This window comes from Rhipicephalus sanguineus, chromosome 9 (assembly GCF_013339695.2).
Source record: "Rhipicephalus sanguineus isolate Rsan-2018 chromosome 9, BIME_Rsan_1.4, whole genome shotgun sequence".
Taxonomy (NCBI): domain Eukaryota; kingdom Metazoa; phylum Arthropoda; class Arachnida; order Ixodida; family Ixodidae; genus Rhipicephalus; species Rhipicephalus sanguineus.
Window position 1 is genome coordinate 82173175 of NC_051184.2, and position 11318 is coordinate 82184492.

The 11318-nt window shown below is 45.5% G+C and overlaps 1 protein-coding gene across 1 annotated transcript; it reads left to right on the plus strand.

The window, feature by feature from the left end:
• Window positions 1-6053: 6053 nt before the first annotated feature.
• On the plus strand, window positions 6054-8405 carry LOC119405681 (uncharacterized). The gene is made up of 4 exons (XM_037672523.2): window positions 6054-6812; window positions 6901-7045; window positions 7125-7234; window positions 8364-8405. Exons 1-4 carry the CDS (start codon window positions 6567-6569, stop codon window positions 8403-8405), a joined length of 543 nt encoding a protein of 180 aa, XP_037528451.1. The 5' UTR covers window positions 6054-6566.
• Window positions 8406-11318: the final 2913 nt, after the last annotated feature.

The window sequence follows — 11318 nt, forward strand, 5'->3', positions numbered from 1 at the left end:
ACTGTACGTCTTGCTACAGTCCAAACACATGGCACATCTAGCGGAAAAGTATCCTGAAGTATTGTTTTTTGATGGTACCTATAAGGTGAACAGAGAAGGATGTCTTACATTCGATGCTATGCGAGGATGGAACTAGCCATGGCCGCCGGATATGTTATGCGTTTGTTCGAAGAGAAACAATTGGAAGTTTTGAAGTCCTTCATGAGAACCTTTCTTCTCTTAAACCCTGCTGTAAAAGAAAAGTGTAAAGTTGCTGTCATGGACAAAGATGTCAAAAATGAACGTAGTTACATAGTTGCTGCCTGAGTGTAGGATATTATTGTGTTCATGGCATGTACCAAAATGTTCACACAGCAGGGTTCTTGCGCATACAGTTTAGGTAATAACACCAACAATCCAATGGAAAGCCATAATCACAAACTAAAACTATACTCCGCAGGTAATCGCCGAGTACAATCAGTTCATGGGTGGCGTCGACAAGCTCGACTTTTTGATGTCGCTGTATCCCCTGCAAGCAAAGACGAAGAAATGGCCAGTAAGAGTAATCTCCCACTTCATTTGCTTTGCAGTGTGCAACAGCTGGCTTGAATACATTCGCGACGCTAATGCCGAAAGACTCCCCAAAAAGGAAGTGAAAGACGCTATGGCTTTCCAGTCGGACATTGCACGGAGCTTGATCGCAAGCAACAGGGCTGAGCCAAACAGGAGGGGACGACCAAGCACCATCTCTCCAAAGCCTGTCCGAAAATCACATGTCGGTATTCCAATGCCAACAAATTCCACAAGGTTTGACGGCACAAACCACTGGCCCAATCACATCAGTGCCAACTTCCCACAGAGGTGCCGAAACACTGGCTGTGTTTCGAAGTCTCGAGTTTCTTGTCGCAAATGCGGAGTTTTCCTCTGCCTAAGTGCCACAAGAAATTGCTACTATGATTTTCACGTCAAGAAATAGGAGCCATATCAAAGCAGTCAAGCTGAGAGGCATTGGAAGTGCACTCTTAAATACTTCTGGCAAGTTCACAGTACCTGAAAACAGTTATTCCTTGTGTAAGTGGCCATCCACATATTTTATGGCCTAGAGGCGCAATGTGTACAAATGTACACATCACAAAAAAAATTCCTTGGTTCAATAAACATGTTTTTATTCATATCACTCTGTTTGAGTCGCTTTTTAGATGCATATTTGAAAGAATTATAATTTTCCTCCGTGTTAGTCTTAATTCGCGCCTGAAGGGGATAAGGTTGCTGCTCTTATTTCAGAGAACTTCGAGCTCGTGTCGCTGACTCTGAGCATGAGACCTATTACCGAGACACAACAGTGGCGTTGCGATCATGAACGAGTTTCAAAGGTGCATTGAAGAACTCAGCACGGAAGAAAATGAAGTGTGTGCAGTTACTGACACCGGCCCTAATATGAGGCACAGAGCGAGCCTCTCGCACACAGAACATATCTTGTGTGTAGGGCACGGTCTAGACAACCTGGTCAACAAGAACGGATTAGGAAGCGTCCCAGAACTCCCACAACTTGCTGCTCAACTGCCGTAACATTACAGACACTGTACATTACCGGACCTCCGAACTTGAAGAGCTTGCGAACTCGGAGTTGAATGCGGCAATACATTCGTTGGGCAGTACAGCTGAGGCGCTCGAACATGACGAAAATGATCCTGTACTTGGCGAAGGCTGTCAAAACAGCGATCACGCATACATCGCCGCTCCGGTGTCACGAGGAGGGGCAGTCACCATTCAACTAGATGCACCTACGAGGTGGCATGGCATATTAGCTATGTTTGAATGCTTCCTCTCGAGAAACGCTGCGCTCAGGAAGTTGCCGGCTCGGCTAAGGAGCCCGTTCCCTATTACTGAACACTAGTATTATTGAAGCGGTTGTGAACATACTGTGCCAGTTTAAATGCGCGGTGGAGCTGTTGTCGCGGCAAAAGTTGAGCACCTTTAACATGCTCATTCTCATTCGAAGCGAGCTCCTCGCCTCTTTGAAAGATATGTCCGGAAGTAGTGACATGCAAGGAATGAAAAGACAGATGCTGCATAGATTTGAACATATGTTTCCGCTTAGCGATGCTATGGTCACGGCATCGCTTCTCGATCCTAGATTTCAAAATATAAACGCTGTTGATGAGTACATGACACAAAGGGGCACATCGAAACATGAATTTCTAGCTAAGTAGCTGCCCCGCCATACCAAGAATTGCGATGTCACAAAGCCGACTGAATGTGACACGCACCTCAATGGCGCTTTGACGTTCTTAGCACGACGCCATTCTATTGCGTTACAGCAGTGGACCAACAAAATCAATGAAGAGTGTCACGCACTTCTAAGTAAGTCATGCGCCCAAGAGAACGACGTGTTAATGTTTTGGAAGGAGGCTCAGAACGAGCTACCATGGCTCTCATGTCTGGCTAGAAAGATTTTATGCATCCCGGCCACGACCAACCCAAGCGAGCGAGTCGTTTCTGTGGATGGTGTGTTCTTCCATATCGAAAAGCCAACTCACACCCTATCATCGTACACAAACTTTTGTTATTCATGATAACTACAACCATGGCAAAGCTTGCCTCTTAACAACCTTGTTCTATACAACCGTTGTTTTCCTACCAGTTTGTTTGCTCGTTTTTTTTTCCAGTTTCCCAGTTCATTCGTTTCCTAAATCAAAAAATAATTCTACATGTCCACAGAATGGTGCTCCTTCTTTGCAACTTTGTAACAGCTGCACTGAAGTATGTAGCTACGATCTGCACGATAAAAAAATAATTTCACTGCCAGTGAAGCACGTTTTGCTTTGGCTATAACATTGCGTCAACTGCCATACAGCTGGGCGGACACAGCGACCCCATTATACCACGCTATGTTTCCAGATTGAAAGATTGCCCAAGATTTTTCATGCAGTCGAAAGAAAACATCCTACATTGTTTCAGATGGCCTTGGCCCTTACTTTGAAGGCCTTTTGTTAAAAGAACTGAATCAGTCTGCTGTTTTTTGCAGTATAGTTGTGGATGAAACACCCCTGCCAGAGCTGCGTTGTCAGCAGCTTGACGTTCTTGTGTGTTATTTTTTCTGATGTCCGCAAGCAAGTCATTGTGGAACATTTGCGCTCGTTTCGCTTAGGCAGTGCTACTTCAAATATACTTTTTGAGTGTGTTAACGAGGCACTTGTGACCATTCCTCGTGCGGGCTTTTTTTCTCTCTTCAGTGACGATCCTAACGCAATGAAGTCACTGAAGAAAAAACTTGCGGACGACAATCTTTCCCTCACTGATGTGGGGCAATGCTGGCTGCATAAGGTGCACAATGCCTTTTCGCATGCGCTAGATTCTTTTGCTGATGAAGCAGAGAGCGCAGTAGTGACACCTATTTCTTTAAGCACTCATCGGTGCAGAGCAGTCACCTGAAAGAACAACATAACATTCTTTGACTGCCTGTCACGTATCTCGGGAGCGCTTGCAATGTGTGATGGAGTTGGGAGAGAGAGCGAGGCCGGAGACCGTGGCGTCACGACAAACACACTTTATAGAACTCAACACTGCAAACAAGAAGTTAACACCATATAGAACTCAACACTGCAAACAAGAAGTTAACACCAAAAATTTACATCAAAATGTAACGTTAGAAAAAGTGACGCTATAGCGCGCAATCTCTAACAAATCGCAAAGCCTACAGGCTATGCTTAACTCCTATAGACTCCAAAGTCTGGCCACTATGGCGCCTCAGTCTCGCTACGCGAATCGAACGTTCTTACGGTTCGCGGTGTCCGCTGACTCGGTTGATGGTCCAAAGTCGACGTTCGGCCCCGTCGTCGCAGCTCCTGTCGACGTCTCCGGGCCGTCGCCGTCGATCAGACGCCTCGCTGATCGTCCTCCTCGCCGATGCTTCCTTCCTTTCGGAGAACACCGGTCTCTCCCAGTTAGGCCTAACTGCCGGCCTCTCTTCAGTGCCCCTGGCTCGAACTGTTGACGTGGCTCCGTGATTGTCGGTGGGTCGCCGTCATCTTGCCGAGCTGTGGTAGTGCCGCAGGTGCCATGAGAACTGCGTGATGAGGCTGCCGCAATCCCGGGACGCCCCGGGAGGGTGGCCGTCGACCTCGGGGTCTACCGAGCCTCGCTCGGTAGACCCCGAGGTCGACGGCCACCCTCCCGGGGCATGCACAACGCTGCCTCCAGAACTCAGCCCTGCTGTTCCCGTCGCGGACGCGACGCTGGCCTGCACCACCTTGCTCCTCGATGACTCCACCGAACAATGACCAACTCTTCTTCCGTGGTCTCCCACGTCAGCTCGGGTCGCGTGGCACGCGCCTTTCTCCGGCCAATGGCTTGCGTCGACGTGGCGGGGGTGCACACCATCGGGTACATTTCCATTCCCCGCACACCATCGACGCCTTGCGCTGTCCGGCACGCGCCCCGTGCCCCTTTACTCATGACACTGCCTGAAGCTGTGTTTTTGCGTCACATCAGCAGTCGCTGGCTGCCACTAATGCCAGCTCTGGAGCGACTGCTTGAACAGTTGCCTGCCCTGAAGAGTGTACTGGCTGCCGAAGCACCAGTGCACAGTAGCGGGAGCATCAAGGAGCGCTTGAGGAAGACCATTAATGAGAAGGAATTTTGCACAAAGGCTGTCTTTGTGAAGAATGCAGCTGAGATATTTACGAAGTTCCTTACACTGTTCCAGAAAAGTAAGCCACTCATTCACATTCTTTATTCAGAGTGTAACGCGCTTGTAAAGAAAGTCTTGGGAAGGTTCCTGAGGTTGAATGTCTTTCAACACATGTCCGGGCATCAACTGGCCACGCTCGACATAGAATCTTCTAAGAACTGGAAGGCAAACGTTGAGCTTGGCGCGGACACTGAGGCAGCCATGGTGTCATGGAGTGCAAACGAAAAAGCAGCTTTCAGACTTTGGCACGAAAATTCTACATGAAATGTGCCAGGTACCTTTCTGAAGCAGCTTCCTCTGAAGAACTCAGTTCTCATGCACCTCTCGTGCTTGGAGACTAGTGCTTCGGTTTCCGAATCCTTAAGAGAGTCATTTAGGGAGCTTGCTAAATATGCACCGCAAGTTATCCCCTCAAGTGACGTGTCATCTCTCTTGAAGTGACAGAATTCTGCTTGGAGCCATTGCCTGCGACTGTAGATGGGCGGCTAGATAGTTACTGGCAAAATGTGTTCGAGCGAAATAATGCAGAAAATCAAGCAAAATACCCCTTGTTGACAAAGCTTGTACTCAGCTTACCACATGGAAATGCAGATGTGGAGCGTGGCTTCAGCCGAAACAGAGTGCTCCATGATAGGTCCAGTCTATCTCTTGAAAGTATTAATGGCATCCGTCGCACACTGTCATTTGCACAACGATATGACGGCGACTCTTGCAAGTTCGAAATTGGAAGAGACGTTCTAAAAGCTGTGAGAAATGCTTCGAAGCGATACTCTGACCGCCTTGCACTGGAAAAGCAGGCTCTTAAACAGCTCCGAACTGATGCTGAACAATGAACACCAAATGAATCTGAAGCAGATGCACAGAATGAGGCTGTGGATGCAGAGCGCATGTTGAAAAATGCAGAACTACTAATTGAGCGAGGAATGTAACAGAAAAATTTTGGTGACATCCAAAACGGACAAGCTGTGCTGATGAAACCGAGAGAGAAAATGGCAGCTAGTATGAAACAGCTAGAGTTTACGAATAAGGCTAAGAAAAAGCGAGCATAATTCAAATACATTCCTTTTTATTTCGTACTTGTCAGTCTTTGTTAGTGCATTATTGATCAGTTCGGGCTGTGCTGGTGTGAAAATCACAGTACCTAGTGATGTATTTTGTGCTTTGATATATGTATGTGTAATATTTATTTGTGTGTTTGTGACTATGAACAGTTTTCATGCTGCATCCAGCCTGTTGATGCAATATTCCTCACTTTTGTCATCTTTGCTCTACGTAATCCTACTTGCATATTTTTGTGCTTTTTTTGTGAACTTGCTGCCTATGTAGAAATTATGTCAATTGATAGGATATTAAAGTACATTTTCTATACAGAGGTGGCTGCTCCAAAAGCAGATTTTGCCCTGCTCTAAAAGCTGCTCCAAAATGCTGGAGGGCATTCCCACCACTGCATATGTGGCGACCACCTGACAGGTGTGCTTGCGAGAAGGCAAGCAAGGAGTCTAAGAAATTGAAGTTTTTGCAAATGAAGCTGTTTATTGGGATTGTTGTGAAAGCAACCGTCTTCGTTCCGAGGAGTCTGTTAACCGTACCGAAGCATCGTGGCAAAGCGGTCGGAACAGATTAGAAAGCTTAATTTGTTGAATTCCAATGGCGGAGTCGGAGCAAGTTTTTCTGCTCCTTTCAGAGCAAATGTGTTCCAATGACAGAGTGAGGGCGGAAGTCAAGAGTTCCAATGAGAGAGTCGGGGGGGATTCAGAGCGGGAGTCGCTCCGTGGAGCAGGAAAAACTGCTCCGCCGAAATCGGCGGAGTGGGCCGGAACTCAGCGTGACGCACTTCCTTTAACACGTTTGACTGCTTGGGGGCGCGGCTGGCGCGCCGCGAGTTGTGTTGATAATGGCGGACGGCATGGACGGCTCGGCTACCTCGGCAAAGCGTGTGGCATTGCTTCTGCTACTCGATAGCGACAGCTCCGAGTCGGAAAGCTCAAGTTCTGACACGAGTGATTCGTCGGACAGTGACAACGACGCTGAAGCTTGCGCTTACGAGCGGGAATTCGACAGGATGTTCCGCATTCTCGCGAAGAGGCCCAAAGTTGTCGGTTTTACCGAGGACGTCGTTCGGCAGTACTCGGACCATGAGGTAAAAAATAGAAAAAAAAAGGAAAGCATTATGCTCAAGGTTTAACACGTTGTGGTGTTTTCGTTTGTTTCTTTTTTTTTTTGAGCAGTTCCGGAGGCACTTTAGGCTGGCTGGACCTGTGGCCGAAAAGTTGATCGCAGAGTTTGCTGCCTCGTCAATGTGCCCTTCGAGCACACATGGAGGAGTTCCAGCGAAATCTGCGGAAACGCATGTCTTGACATTTATGTGGTTAAGTAGCTGTAATCCCACTGCGCAGGTACGCGGCCAACAAAACCTGCATGCGAGACGTGTTAAGCCGTTTCGACATGTCAGAAAGCACCGTGTACCGAGTCCTTCAAAGAGTAGCGGAGTTCCTCATGACGCTGGGACCATCAGTGATCAAGTTTCCCACAGACCTGGAGAAACTCACTAGCAGTTTTGAGGTTTGTTTTGATTTTATTTATCATGACGACCAATAATATTGACCAGCCAAAATTTATTGATGATATCGCAACACGAGTGCACATTTTATTGTGGGTTATTTCAAGCTCAATTATACACTGCGCTGGGCTTTAATGAAAACGTGATAGGTCGTGATGATAATACCAAGCTTCAGCCAGTAGTGTTCGAAACATTCAACTTATGTCTCTCCTGCACTCACAGCCGATTCCTTGCACGCGAATGATGCTTCATGCTTTGTCATTTCTGTTCAGATGTACGATACAATATGGACCAGGTCTGGTTTTACAATTAAATTCCAATTACATGCTTCAACTCCCTTTAGGAAAAAACATACGCAGGCTTTGTTTTGTTTTCTCTCCCATTTTACGATTGTAAAAAGAGAGGTGGATAGCAAGAAAACATGTCGTATATAGCGTGGACAGCAATGTATGTTATCTTTACTAGTTCTCAAAGTTGAATTTGGTTTTCATTTTGCATTTTTAACATTAAATATATCGTGCTGAGTCATGAAGGGTATGCTGTGACTGGGAGTTAATGGGCTTGAGCACCAGTATTTCCTGTTAAAAGTCCTCGCAAATGCTCATTTCTTGCTCAGACATGGATGACACCACTCAGAAGAAGGGTACTACTTGCTTACAGGTGTCTGGAATGCCTGCTGTTATTGGCTGCATAGATGGGTCGTATGTGAAGGTACAGTGCCCAGACAACGTGGTAATAAACTGGTAGAACGAAGGTAGGCACACAAAATGAATAAAGAAGAATAGGCATACCAGTGTGGTACAGATAACGAACAACGATAGGGTAAGCAAAGTCAAAGAGCGCTGATTTGCTGATGCCTATCCCGACCTTTTTCGTCTATGCGCTGTTAATACCTTCGTAATGGATCCTTATCAACTCGCCCAACCTTCATACTTGAATCCGATTTTACTGCAGAAGTGTCATTCGACTTAAAATGAGCTGTCTAGAGCACGACTCATCCCTTGAGGTGGTCCTTGAAATAGGCTATATTGTGCGATGTCTTGAATGACTATCTACAAAGCAAGCTTGCACGGTTTTGTTTTCCCATACCTCACACGTTTATAATCATTGTGCACCTTTATCTTTCCGCAGAATAAGTGGAGGCCACTGTCATTACCATTGGGTTACAAATGATTGGAGCCATGATCAAGGGACTGTAGGTACATCAGAGAAAAGTTCCTGCTTGGTTGTGTGTGTTTGTGCGACTGAACCTTGTGCAACTTTGGGAATCTTCTGAGGACTGTTCAACACCAAGGCATGTTCTGTAGAACGAAGGTAGCTACCCCGTGGTATTTGTTTTTATTTTGGAGACATTTTCACATTCCTATTAATAGCTTCCATGTGGTTTCATGGATGCAGTTTCTTAAGGTATGTCACCACCTTTGAAAATGCATTTTTTTAAACACATTTTTTAATGTTGAGATTCGAAGAATCCCCAAACATTCAAGAATATTTTGCCGAAAGAATTATGTTTCTATCTTATTTAGTTCCGAAGTTATAGCCAATTTTCCAACATGTGTTGAACGGTTGCGAAACCGAAACTAGTGTTGTGTACTAACAGAAATTGATAAGTTAGCGAACGTCAACGGCAAATGTAATTTTTCTGTTACGTTTTGGTTTGGTAAGTATAAAGTTGTTTAAAGACAACTTGTCTTTCTTTTTTCAGACGTTGCTTTAAATATCCGTAAGGGGGACGCGTGAAGCTACGAGCGTCTCTGTTGTTAACTTTGCGCGCGCTTCATGCTACTGCTGTTATTACTGCGTAGTTTGTCATTTTTATACGTAATATGGTTTGGTTGGTTTTAATGGTGCATAAGCAACTTAGGCTATCATGCACCAAACGCATGGTATGGTTCTCTTTAAATGTCGGAATACCTCGCCGAGTCCTTGTCTAGGCAAGGGCCCCGAGGAGACCAACAGGCCAAAAAGACCTCGATCTTCTTCTCAATAGTGAGAAGCTCATCGAGGTGTCCCTGTGTATTTAGACGGCTCAGGCAGTGGATTTAGAGTTTGTCTAAAATGCCTACTTCTCTTAGGAAGCCAAAAACATGCGAGTTATCAACGAGGGCGTCTTCACTTAAGATCAATGCAGGATGAAGAGGTCCGTGTTCTCTGTAAAATACGGTAAAATGTTTTTTTCTTAGTTCTTCCAGTTTAGTACATGACAGTAAAATGTGATTCACTGAGAGCTCACCTCCGCATCTCTCACACAGAGGTTTGTCGTCTTTTGCCAGTAAGAAATTGTGCGTGAGGTGTGGTGTCCAATGCGTAGGCGACATAAAATTACTTCTATGAAACGCTCCTGGTGTGAGCATGATTTCCATTCTTCTATGGTGGGTTTTACAAGGTGGAGCTTATTATTTGCTTCTAACTCCCATCTAGACTGCCATTTGTTTCTGAGTTTGTGGCGGACTGATTTTATGACGTCTTTGTAGGGGATGCTAACATTCTTGATTTCTTTATGTCGTGCTTTCGCTGCACATTCATCTGCCTGCTCATTTCCACAGATTCCTACGTGGCTCGGAACCCAGCAAAGCTTTATGTTGCGTCCTTTTCTTATAACTCTTATTATGTTGTGTAGGATCTGGCCTATTATTGGTACACTCGCGTTTCTGGGCTGAAGTGCTGTTAGTACGCTCAACGAGTCTGTGTAAATTACACTGTTCTCGATATTTTCATTTGTTATTTTTTCTAAAGCCACTGAGATTGCGTAGCTCTCTGCGGTAAAGATGGATGCGCAATGGGGTAGCCGAATTGTTTTTTCCCAATGATTGTGTATTACCGCACTTCCAACGTATCGTGTTGATTTGGAACCGTCGGTGTAAAATGCTGTGTGTTTTGAATATTTTGCCTGAAGTGCTAAGAATTCCTGTAATATATGCTCGCGGGGTGTTTGCTTTTTTTGAAATTGTGTCAGCGTGAAGTCACATACAGAGGGTAGACAGTACCAAGGTGGGAGCGCATTGGGTCTCTCTGCGATCTTAGGCAATGTGTCCTGTATATTTAACTCTCGGCACATCTCTTCAAAACGAAGACTGAGTGGCCTTACTGTTTGGGGTTTGTTGATAAATAGCGTTCTAGATGGGCAGTGATTTACTATAGGGTGACAGAGGTGGTTCGGCATTGAACGAATCTTTAGCACATATGAGTATGTGAGCATGGTTCTTCTGTCTGCCAATGGTGGCTCATTGCTTTCTACGTACAGACTGTTTATGGGTGACGTTCTATATGCACCAGTTGAGAGGCGGAGGCCGAGATTGTGTACCGGATCCAGTCGTTTCAGATATGAGTGTCTCGCTGAACCATATACTATGCTGCCATAATCTAATGAGGATCGTACTACTGAACGGTAAACTTGTAGTAGGCTTGCCCTATCTGAACCCCAGTGTTTGCGTGAAAGGACTTTCAATATGTTCAGAGATTGGGATGTTTTTTTCTTTAGCGCATTTATGTGTGGAAGAAATGTAAGCTTCTTGTCAAAAATTACACCCAGGAACTTGTGTTCATTTTTACTGGTAATTCAATTTGGTTTAGATGTAAGACAGGATCTGTCTGTATGCCGCGTTTGATAGAGAAAAGAATGGCCACTGTTTTTTGCGCAGAAAAGCGAAAACCGTTTCTGTCTGCCCATGTTGCCAATTTATTAATTGTTAACTGTACCTGTCTTTCGCATGTTGATGTGTTGCAGGATGTGCTAGCTATCTGGAGGTCGTCAACGTATAGTGAATACATGATTGACTTCGGTATTATTTTGCTGATTGAGTTCATTTTCACGACAAATAGCGTTGTGCTTAAAATGCATCCTTGTGGTACTCCATTTTCCTGCGTGAAATTTTTCGATAGCGTCGAGCCTAGGCGTACATGAAATGAACGGTTAGATAGGAAGTCTTTTATGCAGTTCAACATCCTACCACGGATTCCTAGCTCAGCCAGGTCCTGGAGGATTCCGAACCTCCAAGTGGTGTCGTATGCCCTTTCTAGATCGAAAAAGACGGCCAGACAGTTTTTTTTGTGTACAAACGCTTCACGGACAGTATTTTCGAGGCG

Excerpts from the sequence above, each read along its gene's own strand:
- LOC119405681 (XM_037672523.2), top strand. The coding sequence starts at position 6,567 with ATGGCGGACGGCATGGACGGCTCGGCTACCTCGGCAAAGCGTGTGGCA. Across the intron at positions 7,046-7,124 it reads CTTGACATTTATGTGGTTAA|AAAGCACCGTGTACCGAGTC; the intron begins GTAGCTGTAATC and ends TCGACATGTCAG. Across the intron at positions 7,235-8,363 it reads AACTCACTAGCAGTTTTGAG|AATAAGTGGAGGCCACTGTC; the intron begins GTTTGTTTTGAT and ends ATCTTTCCGCAG.